A 13,785-nucleotide genomic window follows, 5' to 3' on the forward strand; every position below is an offset into this window, starting at 1 on the left:
CTCCTGGGCCCTGGGGGCCCGAGATGGTGTGCGTCCGCAATTGTATGTACGCACACCTGAATGGCTCAGTGAGAGTCAGGCTGCGCCACCCCCAGGGGTGGGGAGTGGGGTTAGGAGTCAGAGCTGGCTACGTCCTCATCCCTCCTTCAGCCTCAGTGCTGGATTGGGGGAGGGGAGGTGACTCTATTGTCCTCTCCCAGTTGCACTTTGCTCCCAATCACCTCCACCACCCTCACTCCTCACTGTGCGGCTTTCTCACCTCATTCCCAACCTAAGCCTCCCGCCCCCAGCCCCTCAACCCTGCCCCCCTCTACACCTCTCTGGTACCTGGGAACCCCCAAGCCTAGAAGGGGCGCAGGGCTGGGGAGGGTGGAGTAGAAAGGGCTGGTCAGGGGGAGGAGCCTCCAGCTCTCAGGCCGCTTTAGGGGTGGGAAGGGCTGAAAGGTGCTGGGAGGTGCCAGGTTTAAATGTGTGGAGGTGGGAAGTGAAACTGGTCGGGACCAGAGAGGCTGGAGGAGCTGACACTCCGGAGAAGTCCAGACAAGGCTACAGGTGTGCGCTAAGGGTGTCAGGAGGGCAGGGAACCCAGGCTTCATAATATGGGGTCATGTCAGAGGGAGGGATCCTTAGCTAAGAAATGTTGTGGGGCTCCGGCTCTTGAGTTCTGGTACTGAAGAGAGAGTTAAGGGGAATCAAGTGTCTTGGGCTGAAGAAACTGGGAGTGATGAAGTGAAGTACCCAGATTCCTGAGCTGAAGAATGAGGGCTTTGCAGGACGGGGACGATACTCCTGGACTAAGAAATGGGGGCTCGATTGGAAAATACATAGGGGATTCCCCCCGGAACCTAGGCTCCTGGTTTTAGGAATGGGAAATTACCGGCGGAGTGAAGCTGCGAGTTAGAGTCCCCTACAAGGATTTGAGACCTGTGGCTTGGGGCACCTAATGTTTTTCCCCCGTCCCTTTGCCCTGGAAAAGTACTGAACGAGAAAGGAAGTGAAAGTGAATCTCTCGTGGAGCCTGGTCTGGGTTCCCAAGCAGTCCCTGGAACATATTCTTAAGCCTGTGAACTTCGGACAGGGAGGGGGTTGGTTCAAGTGGGTCTAGGACCCCTGAGACCTTACCCAGAGGAGAAAGCATGAATGATTTGGGGGAACCTGAGAGATAACTGGCCAGTGGGGAACATGTTCAAGAAACGATGGGAGTGTGTATCACAAATAAGGGGACTGTGTCCCAGGATTGAGGGGCTTGTTTCCCAAGGAACAAGTCCTAGGAATGAGGGGATTGTGCCCTGGAAATGAGAGCAAAGTACCTTGGGAATCTCAGAGATGAAATCATTCGTCTGCTCCTCCTTTCCAGGAGTGAAGCAGAATTCTAGAATCTCATTCCCAGGATGTAGCATATCCTTCATAAAAATGAAGGGACTGAAAGGGACCTCAGAGGTCACAGTCTATTATGACCTGGCGCAAAGAATTATGGGTTTCTGACACTAGTCAAGTTACATGTCCGCCCTGAACCTCAGTTTTCTTATCTGTAAAACAAGGATAATAACCTGTCTCAAGGGGAGTTGTGAGTAAAGTACTTTGTAAAGCCTTAAAAGTGCTCTAAATGACCAACCAGTGATTATTATCTCCAACTAGAGAGACAGGATGGGGGGATCTGTGGCAAGAATACTGGATTTGATCTCAGAGGCCCTGGTGACTTAACTACTCATGTCACCTTGTATAGGTCATTTCCTTTCTCCTAACCTGTTTCCTTATCTGTAAAATGAGAGCATTGGCTATAATGATCTCTCAGGTTGCTTCCAATTCCAAATCTGTCTGTTTCCTTGAGAACTTTTCAATGACAGGGAGTTTCCTCCTTATTGAGGGAGCCCATTTCATTGTTGGGTAGCTCTACTGGTTAGGAAGTTCATCTTTATATTTTTGTGGAACCTACCTCCTGCCTATGAGAAATTCTTTCATGAGTAACTGTCCAGAGAAATAGAAGCAGGTGTCCTATGACCTGGGAATATGATAAAAATGGCTCAGATATCAGGGACCTGGACACACCCCACCCAGGCTGGGCCCAAGGACCAGGTCCCTCATGGGTACCAGGTTCTGCATCCTTTTGAATGGCCCTCCTGGAATGATGATAACCCATCCTCCCTTCTCATTCCTCTCATCAGTTGTCCTTCCCAGGTCCAGTCCAGGAATCTGGAGAGATGGGGGAGGGTAGGTAGGGGTGGTGAGGTGTCTTTGGACTCAAGTTGTTTGTGTGTAGGCAGGAGAATCCCTGGGCCTGGGTGTGACATTTGTGTCTCTGTGTAGGGGGATCCCTGTCTAGCCTGGGGAGCATGTATATGGGCATCCCTGGGCCAACCCTGGGTGTGACTTTTGTGTCTGTGTGTAGGGGTATTTCAGCCTGGCCTGGGAGATATGGGGAGGGGTGGTCCCTGGTCTTAGCCTAGATGTATCTGTTTATATCTGTGAGGGGGGGAGGGGTATGGTATTTTGAATGGGGGTCCTACAAATCCAGTTTCTCTTAATGATCTTATAGGAGTTGGGGGTGGGAGGAGGTGTTGTTATTCTCCTTTCTTGTGCCCAGATGGTTTCTGTTGAGTAAGTAGGTATAGCTGGGCTGGCCTCTCTAGGCCAAAAAGACCACAATCCTGAAAGGAAAGCGGAGAGGAGATGGAATCAGCTCCATGCAGAGACCTGTATTGGGAATCAGGAGACCTGGAGATCTTCCAGCTCTGTCCCAACTCACTGGGCAATTTCTTCCCTTCTTGGGGTCTCCCATTTCTTCTCTAGAAAATGAAGGGGCTAAACTCGGGTCTCCAACATGCCTTTCAATTCCCACATTCACTGAGTCTGAAGAATTGCAAGGCATTAAAGGGGCTTCAGCCCATCCTACCCCTGGATGCAAGCATAGCCCTGAGTCCCTCTTCCCAGGGTAGTTGTGTGGAGCTGGAGCCAAGGAAGGCCCTGCCAATGCGTTCCCACTGTTTTCTGGGGCAAGAGAATGCTTAGCACTCAAATAGGAGCCAGCCTGAAGGGGGAGGGAGGACAAGGGATGTTCCCTGGTTCCCTCCTCAGGTGCCTCCTTTCTGACATAGATGATCAGAGGATTGAAGGAGAGAGACCTTACAACACACCCATTTTATAGATGAGCAAACTAAGTCTCAGAGGGAGTGAGTCACAGAAGCTCAGAGTAGGAAAGGACTTCAGAGAATCCAACTAGTTCAAACCCACACCTGAAAAGGAGCTCTCTCTACCTACCTAAAAAGTCTTCCAGTCTTTCTTTGGAGACCTCAAGTGAGGGGTGGGAACCCACCACCTTTCAAGGAAATAAGCTTTTGTCATTCGGAATTTTTTTTTTCTGACACTGAATCTAAATGAACTTCTCTACAATTCATCCCTGTTCCCTCCCCCCCACCAATTCCTCCTAGTTCCCATAGGTCCCTTGATGCCAATATGGCAACTCCAGGGGCCATGTACTGTATGTGGATTTTTGGAGCCTCCAGAGTGTTAGAGGAGATGCTGATCCCCTAACTAATTTGAGGGGTGGGGATATAGGAGGAGGCTCACCTAACTTTCTCCTCTCCCTCCCTTCTCAGAGCCCCACCCATTCCAGGTAAGTCTATCGGCCCATTGATCTCTGCCGGTTATTGTAGTGTCAGGGGCTGAAGGAGGGCACTGTTTTTCTTCAATTTCCCGCCCAAGCTCTGGGCTCCCTGCCCATAGCCACCTCAACACTAGGCAAAGGTCAGGGAGCGGGGGAATTGACTTAGCCTGAAACAGGGATCTTTCCCTGCCATGACCGTAGAAGGCAATGGGATACACAGCTAGACTTGGAGAGGCTAGGAAGAGGAAGGGGTAGCTACGGTGACTCTGCTGGGTCCTGGGTGCTAGGTCCTAGCCTGATCCCTCAACTTTCCTAGGCTCCCTTTTCTGTAGCCCTCCTCTTTTCCTTTCCCTTCCCTCTTCCTCTTCTCTCTCCTCCCTTGGGTCCTACCCTTAAAGGGTGGGGATGGGGGGGGAAGTTGAAAGAAAGGAAAGTAGAAGAGAATCTCCATCTTCCTACCCTCCCTCCTCCATCTCCCTTTCCCTAGATGCCCAGCCTAGCCCAACCCAGCCCAACCTAGCGTCAGAAAGTCAGACCTCAGACATGCCTATGTGCAAAGACTGAAAGCGTAAAGGCACTGACAGATTGGTATGGGACTGAGTTTCCAGCCCCTACCTTGATTGCTGCTGAATCACCCTGCACCCTCATGCCTAGCACCACCCACCCATCCATAAGGAGGAAAGGAGGTCTCTCCTTTTGAGGCTGGGCCTCTATGATCTGTGAGGGGCAGAGGCCAGACTAAGCTAAGGCATCCTTGAGCAGGACTGCCCCAGGGCTTGTGGGCTAAGGGCTGCTTCCTCTGGTACTATGAAACCTCATGACAAACCTCATCTGGAAAACCACCATCAAAGCGCCTCTCCTGATCCTTGCTCCCTCACCACCTACTCTCTCCTCAGCTGCCTGTAGTCTGACTCTGCTCCTATCACTCTCCAGAAACTGCTCTGTCCAAGGTCACCAATTATATCCTGATTGCCAAATCCAGTAGCCTCTTCTCAGTTCTTAGCCTTAACCTATCAGCAGCACATCACTCTCCCCTCCTCCCTTTTGGGAAAACTCTTCCCTTAGTTTCAGAGACCCTGCTCCCTCCTCATTTTCCTATCTCTGTCTGTGCTATCTCCTCTTCAGGCTTTTCTCCCTTCTGTCTCCTAAATACAGGTATTGCTAGATGCATATGCTTTTAGAGCATGGGCTTAGGAGGTATTATTATATAAAAATGTGCAATGTATTATCTAGGCCAAGCTGTACCTAGCCAAGAATCTTCTGTATAATATCTGCAACAAAGAGTCATTTAGCCTGGGCTGGAAGACCTCCAGTGATGGGGAGTTCCTACCTACTGAGGCGACCTGTTCAATTATTGGGCAGAAAGGTTTATGTTGAATCAATATTTGCCCATCCATAGTTTCTAACCATTACTCCAAATTCTACCCCACTGGGACCAAGCAGAACAGATCTAATTCTATTTTCTGAAGACAAGGTATCATGTCATAGATAGGGTCATATGAATATAGAGGTGGAAAGAGCCCCAGAGATAATCTCACACTGCCCCAGGCTTCTCTTCTTTAGGCGAAATATCCCTAGTTCCTTCCAATGATCCATTTGCATTATGGTCCCAAGTCTCCACTTTCCCTTGGTGAATCTTATCCACTCCCACACCTTTACCCTCACCTCTTCAGATGACTCATGTATCTCTAGTACTGCTTAGGATGCCTTGTCTACTATTTCCTTCCTGGTGAAATTCTTCCTGGCATTTAAGGTCCACTTCAACTACCACCTCCTCCATAGGGAAGGAAGAAGGGAGGGAGTAAGGAAGAGAAGGAAGGAAGGAACAGAGGAGGGAGAAAGGAAGGAACAGAGGGAAGGAGGGAGGAAGGAAGGAAGGAAGAAGAGAAGGAAGGAAGAAAGGAAGGAAGGAGGAAGAGAAGGAAGGAAGGGAAGGAGGGAGAGAAGGAAAGAGGGAGGAAAAGAAGAAAGAGAAAAATGAAAAAAAGATTCTATGTTTTAGCCTAGACCCCTTTTGCCCTCTTAACCCCAACCTAAGCCTAAACCCCTATTCTCCATTCACAACTAATAATGATGATGATAATGATAATAATAATGATAGATAACATTTATATAGTGCTTACTGTGTGCCAGGCACTGTGCTAAATACTTTATAATTATTATCTCATTTGATTCTCACAACAGTGCTATTATCTTCATTTTACAATTGAGAAAACTGAGGAAAACAGAGGTTAAGTGACACCTCCAGCTAGTAAGTATCTGAGGCAAGATTTGAATTCAGGTTTTTCTGACTGCAGGCCCAGCTCTATCTACTGTGCCACCTAGCTGCTGCTAACTAGTTTAGACCCCATTTTCCAGTGAAATCCCAACCCACCTGCTAATATCCAGTCTTACCTTGGCTCACGTCTCAACATCTAGTCCCCATTTTCCCCCTACACCTCAGACTCTAGCCATGTTGGTTCCCTAGTGGAACCAAGGTATAAAGCTAGGATGGGGTCGTTTTGTGGGTCTTTGTGACCATCCTGCCTCTGCCCCCTCCTTAGCTCCAGCCTCATCTCTTCTTTGCCCTATTCAATGAATTCTTATACCACATCTGGAAGAGGGCAACCAGGATAAGAATAGAAACCAGACCACACCAATTAATCAGTCTATCAACATGCATTTATTAAGCATCAACTATATGCTAGGCACTGTGCTAAGCACTGAGGATACTCAAAGAAAGGCAGAAAATAGTCCCTGTACTCAGGGAGCTCCCATATTAATGAAGGAGACAACATATACACAAAGTAGTATGTATAAGAGACATACAGAGTAGAGGGAAGGTGGTCTTATATGGGAAAGCACCAGCAGTTGGGCACTTAGGAGAAAAGGGGGTTACTTAGACCATAGGACAGAAGCCTCAGGGGGTGCATGAGAAATGGCTTCAAAGACTGTCGTGTGCAAAAGGGATTGTCCTCGTTCTGCCAGGTCCCGGGGGTCAAAACTAGGAGCAATGGGTAGAAACTGCAAGAAGGCATATTTTGACTCCACATAAAGAAAAACTTTCCCAACAATCAGTGCTATTGAAAAGCAATGAGCTAGATGGAGGCCACCAAGTGGAGGCAGGGTGACCAAGAGTCAGAGGGGACTTCTGTTGAAGAAGGGATTTCTGTTCAGAAAAGGGGTAGACTAGGGGCCCTCTAGTCCCTCCCAACTCTGAGACTTTGTGAGATTCCCTAATTCCTACAGGAACCTCTGTTGGTCCTTTTCCCTTCCTCTAATGACCAAAGGAAGACGTTTGGATAGGGCTTCTCTGCAGGGCCACATGGTGTTGGCACCTCAAGTCATAAGACCTTTTCTTTGCTTCTCCACCTTTTTAGGAAGTAAGCGCTGCTTGAGAGAACCCCACAGGACAAGGACATGGACGTGGGACGTGTCTCGACTGCCACCAGCACTATGAATGGAGACTCAGCCATTTCAGTCAATGGCACTGGAACACTTCAAGGCCCCAGGGCCTTGAAGACCATGCCTAAGGCTGTCTCTTCCGAACCCAGGATGGAATTTCCTATGACTTCCCATAATGGGGAGACCTATCCCCAGCAGAGAGGTCCCATTGCTGGGGTGTACTTGGAGACCTCAGCCCAGCCCCTGAGCCTCTACGAAGCCATGCAGCGGGGCCTTCTCCCAGCCCAGCTGGGACTGGCTCTTCTTGAAGCTCAGGCAGCTACTGGGGGCCTCATGGACCCCACTCAAGGTCACCTGCTCCCTGTGGCTGAGGCTGTGAGACAGGGGCTGGTAGGCCTGGAGCTGAAAGAGAAACTGCTCACAGCTGAGCGAGCCCTCACTGGCTACCCTGACCCCTATGGGCCAGGGAAGCTGCCCCTCTTCCAGGCTCTCCACAAAGAAGTTGTGGCCAGGAATTCAGGCCTGAGTTGGCTGGAAGCCCAGTTGGCCACAGGGGGCATAATAGACCCTACACAGGGAGGTCGTGTCCCGCTGGAACTTGCCTACCAGAGGGGCCTTCTGGATGAGGAGACAGGCCGCAGCTTGTCTGATCCCACAGCTGATGGACCCCGGGCCTTCTCTGACCCCAACACACAGGAGCCACTCACCTACCAAGAGCTTAGGAGCAGGTGTGTGCTGAGCCCTGCCACAGGGCTGGCCCTGCTCCCGCTCAAGATCACCTTCCCAGCCCTGGGAGGGATGGTGAGCAGTGAACAGCTTCTGGAGGCTGGCATCCTGCCCAGGGAGGTGTTTGAGGACCTGAGGGAGGGGAGGCTACTTGTGCCTGAGGTGAGGGCCCGGGAAGAAGTGCAGTGTTATTTGGAGGGAACAGGCAGTGTAGTTGGGGTCCTTTTGCTGTCCACAGGCCAGAAAAGGGGCGTCTACCAGGCCCTGATGGAGCACCTCCTTCCCCCGGGCACTGCACTTGCCCTCCTCCAGGCTCAGGCTGCTACCTGCTCCCTCATGGACCCTACCAGTGACAAGAAGATGGGGCTAGATGAAGCTGTTAGAGCTGGACTTGTGGGGCCTGAGTTCTGGGAGAAACTCTTGGTAGCAGAACGGGCAGTGACTGGGTACCCAGATCCCTTCAGCAGGGGTCTCATCCCCCTCTTTCAAGCCATGAGAAAGGGGCTGGTACAGAAGGAGCTAGCATTACGGCTTCTAGAGGCCCAGCTGGCCACGGGGGGCATCATTGATCCTGTTAGGAAACACCGGCTGCCACTGGAGACTGCCTTCCAATGGAATTGTCTAGATAAGGAGACATTTGCCAGTCTCTCCCAACCTACTGGCTTCTTTGACCCCAACACCCAGGAGAACCTCACCTATGAGCAGCTGTTAGTCCGCTGTGTCACTGATCCAGAGACTGGCTCCCTCCTCCTGCCCCTCATGGGGGGAGATCACAGAGGGCATTCAGAAGGACACTGGTTCATTGACCATGCCACACAGGAGGGCCTGAGGAAGGCCACAGTAGTTGCTACGTCAGGGAAGCTCAAAGGACAAAGGGTGTCTCTCTGGAAGCTGCTCTTCTCGGACGTCATCCCAGCAGAGCAGAGAGCTGCCCTGGCCCATCAGTACCAGGAGGGAACACTCTCAACAGAGATGCTGGCATCCCAGCTCAGCGCCACCATTGACCAGGCTGCCGCCGCTTCCCGGGTCACCTTCGAAGGCCTGAGGGAAAACGTGACACCGAGGGAGCTTCTTAAGTCAGAGATCATCAATCAGGACCTGTATGAGAAGCTGGAGCAGGGACAAACAACAGCACAGGACGTGGGGGGCCTTGACTCCGTCAGGAAGTACCTGCAAGGGACAGGATGCATCAGTGGCCTGCTCCTGCCCGACTCCCAAGAGAAGATCAGTATCTATGAGGCCAGAAGGAAGGGCTACCTGAGACCGGGGACATCCCTCATTCTTCTGGAGGCCCAGGCAGCCACAGGTTTTGTTATCGACCCAAAAGAGAACAAGAGATACTCTGTGGAGGATGCCCTCCGGGCCAATGTCATCGGACCTGATGTTTATGAAAAGCTACTGTCAGCTGAGAGAGCAGTGACGGGTTACATGGACCCGTACACAGGAGACAGGCTTTCCTTGTTCCAGGCCATGAACAAAGACCTCATTGTTAGGGACCATGGCGTCCGCTTGCTGGAGGCCCAGATTGCCACCGGTGGCATCATCGACCCTGTGCACAGCCACCGGGTCCCTGTGGAGGTGGCCTACAAGCGTGGCTACTTTGACCGGGCAATGAACCTGATCTTATCTGACCCCTCGGATGACACCAGGGGCTTCTTTGACCCCAATACACACGAGAATCTCACCTACCTGCAGCTGTTGGAGAAGTGCGTGACAGAGCCGGCCACTGGTCTTTGCCTCTTGCCACTTAATAGCCGGAAGCCTCAGCTGGTGAATGAAGCCACCCGCCAGGCTTTCCAGAGCTCGCTCCTGCTGGTGAAGTATGGCAGGTTCAAAGGTCAAAGGGTCTCTGTATGGGACCTGATTAACTCTGAGTACTTCAGCGAGGGACAGAGGAGGGAGATTCTGACCCACTACAGGCTGCAGAAGGTAACCCTGGAGCAGATTGTGCGGAGATTAGAGGAAGAGATGAAAAAGTGGGCAGGCATCACCCTGCCCGCTCTCCGGGGTTGCGTCACTGCCTACCAGCTCCTGGAGTCTCACATCATTGATTGTGACCTCCTTGAGAAGGTACTGGAAGGGAGGGTGAGCACTGAGGAGCTCTTGAAGGTAGAGTCAGTCCGCAGGTACCTCCATGGCTCAGGTACCATTGGGGGAGTCCTCCTGCAGCCTTCTAACCAGAGGCTGAGTCTCTATGAAGCCATGAAACAGAAACTGTTGGGACCTGGAGTGGTTCTCCCTCTCCTCGAAGCCCAGGCTGCAACTGGCTCCATCATCGACCCTGTGACCCACGAGAAGCTGTCTGTGGATGATGCTGTGAGAAAGGGATTGGTGGGGCCAGAGCTCCATGAGAAGCTCCACTATGCTGAGGAGGCAGTGACAGGCTTCACGGACCCCTTTACAGGCAAGAAGGTTTCCCTTTTCCAGGCCATGAAGAAAGGTCTGGTCCCTTCTCAGCAGGCCGTGCAGCTCCTAGAGGCCCAGGTAGCTACCGGGGGCATCATTGACCCCAATGGCCACCACCATGTCCCCATGGAAGTGGCCGCCCAGCGGGGTTACATTGATGAGGAGATGGAGAGGACCCTTTCTGGAGCCTCCCCTGCCACCATCCAAACGTTCTCTACAGTGGATGGGAGTGAGAGCCTCAGCTATGCCCAACTTATGGAGAGCTGTCAACAGGACGCAGCTTCTGGCTGTCATCTGCTGCCTCTGCTCCAAACAGCAGCCCCCGTCTCCACAGATGAGCAAATTCAACAGGTCTTCCACAGTACACTGGTGACTGAGAAGGAGATCTCCCTCTGGGACTTGCTGTGCTCTGGGCACTTCACTGAGGATGACAGGGCAGCCTTCTTGGAAGACTTCCGGCTGGGGCGGATGACAGTCCAGGAAATTATGGCTACTGCTCTGAGGCAAGTAAGAGAGGCTGAGCTGCAGGCGCAGACCCACATCATGCTACCAGGCCTATGGGGGGATGTCCCTGCTGTCTGGCTGCTGGACACAGGAATAATTGACCTGGAGACACTGGAGGGACTGGTTCAAGGGACACGGTCACCAAGAGAGGTTGCCGAGAGACCAGAGGTGAAACAGTACTTACAGGGAACAGGATGTATTGCTGGGGTCCAGGTGGAAGGATCCAAGGCCAAGATAAGCATCTACCAGGCCATGAAAAGCAACTTGCTTCCCTCTGGCCTGGGGCTGAGGCTACTGGAGGCCCAGCTGGCAGCAGGCTCACTTGTCGACCCACAGAACAACAAGAAGCTGTCTGTGGAAGAAGCGGTCAAGACTGGTGTGATTGGGGGAGAGCTGAGTGAGCAGCTCACTCAAGTAGAGCGAGTAGCAACTGGCTATAGTGATCCCTACACAGGCAGCACCATCTCTGTTTGGCAGGCTATGGGCAAGGGGCTCATTGCCCAGAGCAAGGGCTTTCTCCTTCTGCAGGTACAACTGGCTACAGGGGGAATTGTAGACCCTCTCCACCACCTGCACCTACCCCTGCCAGCTGCCTGCAGGCTTGGCTTCTTAGATGAGGAGACAGGTCAGGCTCTAGCCAAGACCACTGTAGATAAGAAATTTTTCTTTGACCCTAACACCCGTGATAAGGTGACATACCAAGAGCTAAAGGACAGGTGCATCTTGGACTCTGAGACGAGCCTATGGCTGCTCCCTCTTTCCCAGAGTGTGGCATTGGATGTAGATGACCACACCATCATGACTCTGAAAGCCATGACAGTCCCTGTCAAGGTGGGAAGGTTCAAAGGCCAAAATGTGTCTCTGTGGGACCTACTCCACTCCGAGTACGTTAGTGCTGACAAGCAGAAGGAGTTGGTAGACCTGGGTCGCTCAGGAAGGGCTGCGGCCCTACGCCAGGTGGTCACAGATGTCACTGCCCTCATTGAGAAGACAGAGCAGAAGGCCAGGCAGATCACGTTCCCTGGCCTCAGGAAGCAGGTGTCAGCCAATGACCTGTTCAGATCCCAGCTGATTGATAAGCAAACACTGGATGAGCTGAACCAGGGGAAAAAAACAGTGCATGAAGTAACTGAGATGGAGGGTGTGAAGCAGTTTTTGAAGGGGGGCAACTTCATAGCTGGAGTCCTCATCCAGGGCACAAAGGAGAGGCTGAGCATCTATGATGCCATGCGGAGGCACATACTGAGGCCTGGCACAGCCCTGGTGCTGCTAGAGGCCCAGGCTGCTACAGGCTTCATCATCGACCCCATCCAGAACAAGAAGATGTCTGTAGAGCAAGCATTATCAGCTGGACTGATTGGAAGAGAAGTATATGAGAAACTTCTGAGTGCCGAGAAGGCAGTAACTGGGTATGTGGAACCCTACACCAATAAACAAATTTCCCTCTTTGAAGCCATGAATAAGGGGCTCATCTTAAAATCCCATGCCATCCGCCTTTTAGAGGCTCAGATTGCTACAGGGGGCATCATCGACCCTGTGCACAGTCACCGCCTGCCCGTGGAGGTGGCCTACCAGCGTGGCTACTTTGATGAGGAGATGAACCAGATCCTGTCTGACCCCTCGGACGACACCAAGGGCTTCTTTGACCCCAACACCCATGAGAACCTCACATATCTGCAGCTATTGGAGAGGTGTTTTCAAGAGTCAGAAACTGGGCTCTATATGTTGCAGATAGTACAGAAGGGAGAGAGCTACATTTACATAGATGAGGCCACAAAACAGCTGCTGCGATCCAGGACCACCAAAGTGCCCATTGGAAAGTTTGCCAATCAGACTGTTTCCATGTGGGACTTGCTTTCATCACAGTATTTCACGCAGCAGAAAAAGAGAGATCTACTCAGACAGTTCAAATCGAAGACTCTGCATCTGGAGCAACTCTTGGAAATTATCATGAATACAATGCAGGAAACTGAAAAACAGAACCAAGCAATTAAGGTGAAAGGAATCCGTGGGGATGTGACAGCAGCTGAGCTGTTCAACTCTGGGATCATTGATGGGAAAATCCTTGCTGGACTTCCAAAGGGAAAAAAAGCAGCAGAAAAACTTAGCGAACTAGAAGCAGTGAAAAGATACGTGGAAGGGACAGGCTGCATTGCCGGGGTGCTGATGCCATCGACGAAGGAGAAAATAAGTGTCTATGAGGCTATGAAGAGAGAAGTGATGCCCAGGCCAATTGGGATGCAGCTTCTACAGGCTCAGGCTGCCACGGGCTTCATCATCAACCCTCTGCAGAACCAGAGACTATCTGTGAATGAAGCCGTGGCTGCAGGTCTGCTAGGTGAGGAGGTACAAGAAGACCTCCAGGATGTGGAGAAGGCTGTAAGTGGCTATCACGACCCAGACACAGGGGAGCGGATCTCCCTTTACAAGGCCATGAAGAAAGCTCTGCTAGAAAAAGAGGAAGCAATGAGGATGCTGGAGGCACAAGTGGCCACAGGGGGAGTAATTGACCCGAAACACGGCCACCGTCTCCCCGTAGATGTAGCCTATGAGCGTGGGTGCTTGGACCCCAAAACGTACACCTTACTGTCAAATACAAAGTATGGGAGCAAAAGGTTCCAGGATCCAAATACATATGAAAAGGTGAATTATGCAGAACTGCATTCAAGGTGCATACAGGACCCAAGAACAGGACTGACTCTACTGCCCATAGTAAAGCATGAAAAGAATTATAGGCACATGGAAGAAGTCGCCGAGAAGGCACTGAAGGCAGAAATGGTGGTGGTGGAAAAGGGGAAGTATAAGGGCAGAAAGATGTCAGTGTGGGACCTGCTTTGCTCAGAATATGTCACAGAAAAAAAGAAAGAGGAATTAGTGAACAGGTACAAGCAGGACACATCAAAAGCATTAGAAAATATTGTGAAAATAATTTGGGAATTAATTGAGGAAAAAGAAAAGAACAGAAAGGAGGTATGGTTCCAAGGACTGAGAAAACAAGTAACAGCTTCCGAACTTTTTAAAGCAGATATCATTAATAAAGATATGTTGGAAGAATTGGAGAAAGGGGCAAAAAAAGTAACAGAAATAGCTGAAAAAGAAGGAGTGAAAAAGTATCTGGAGGGGACCAGCTGCATCGCGGGCGTCCTGGTGCCCTCCAAGGC

At 51.3% G+C, this 13,785-nt stretch overlaps 1 protein-coding gene across 1 annotated transcript in view; it reads left to right on the forward strand.

The window, feature by feature from the left end:
- The first annotated feature begins 474 nt into the window (after positions 1-474).
- Positions 475-13,785, forward strand: part of EPPK1 (epiplakin 1) — a 14,317-nt gene continuing 1,006 nt past the window's right edge. The window contains exons 1-2 of the mRNA XM_027857750.1: positions 475-552; positions 6,964-12,259. Of these exons, the coding sequence (XP_027713551.1) occupies positions 7,004-12,259 (5,256 nt within the window). The 5' untranslated portion in view covers positions 475-552; positions 6,964-7,003. The remainder of the gene's footprint in view (positions 553-6,963; positions 12,260-13,785) is intronic.

The sequence above is a fragment of the Vombatus ursinus genome, unplaced genomic scaffold (assembly GCF_900497805.2).
Source record: "Vombatus ursinus unplaced genomic scaffold, bare-nosed wombat genome assembly UNPS02012319.1, whole genome shotgun sequence".
Lineage (NCBI taxonomy): Eukaryota > Metazoa > Chordata > Mammalia > Diprotodontia > Vombatidae > Vombatus > Vombatus ursinus.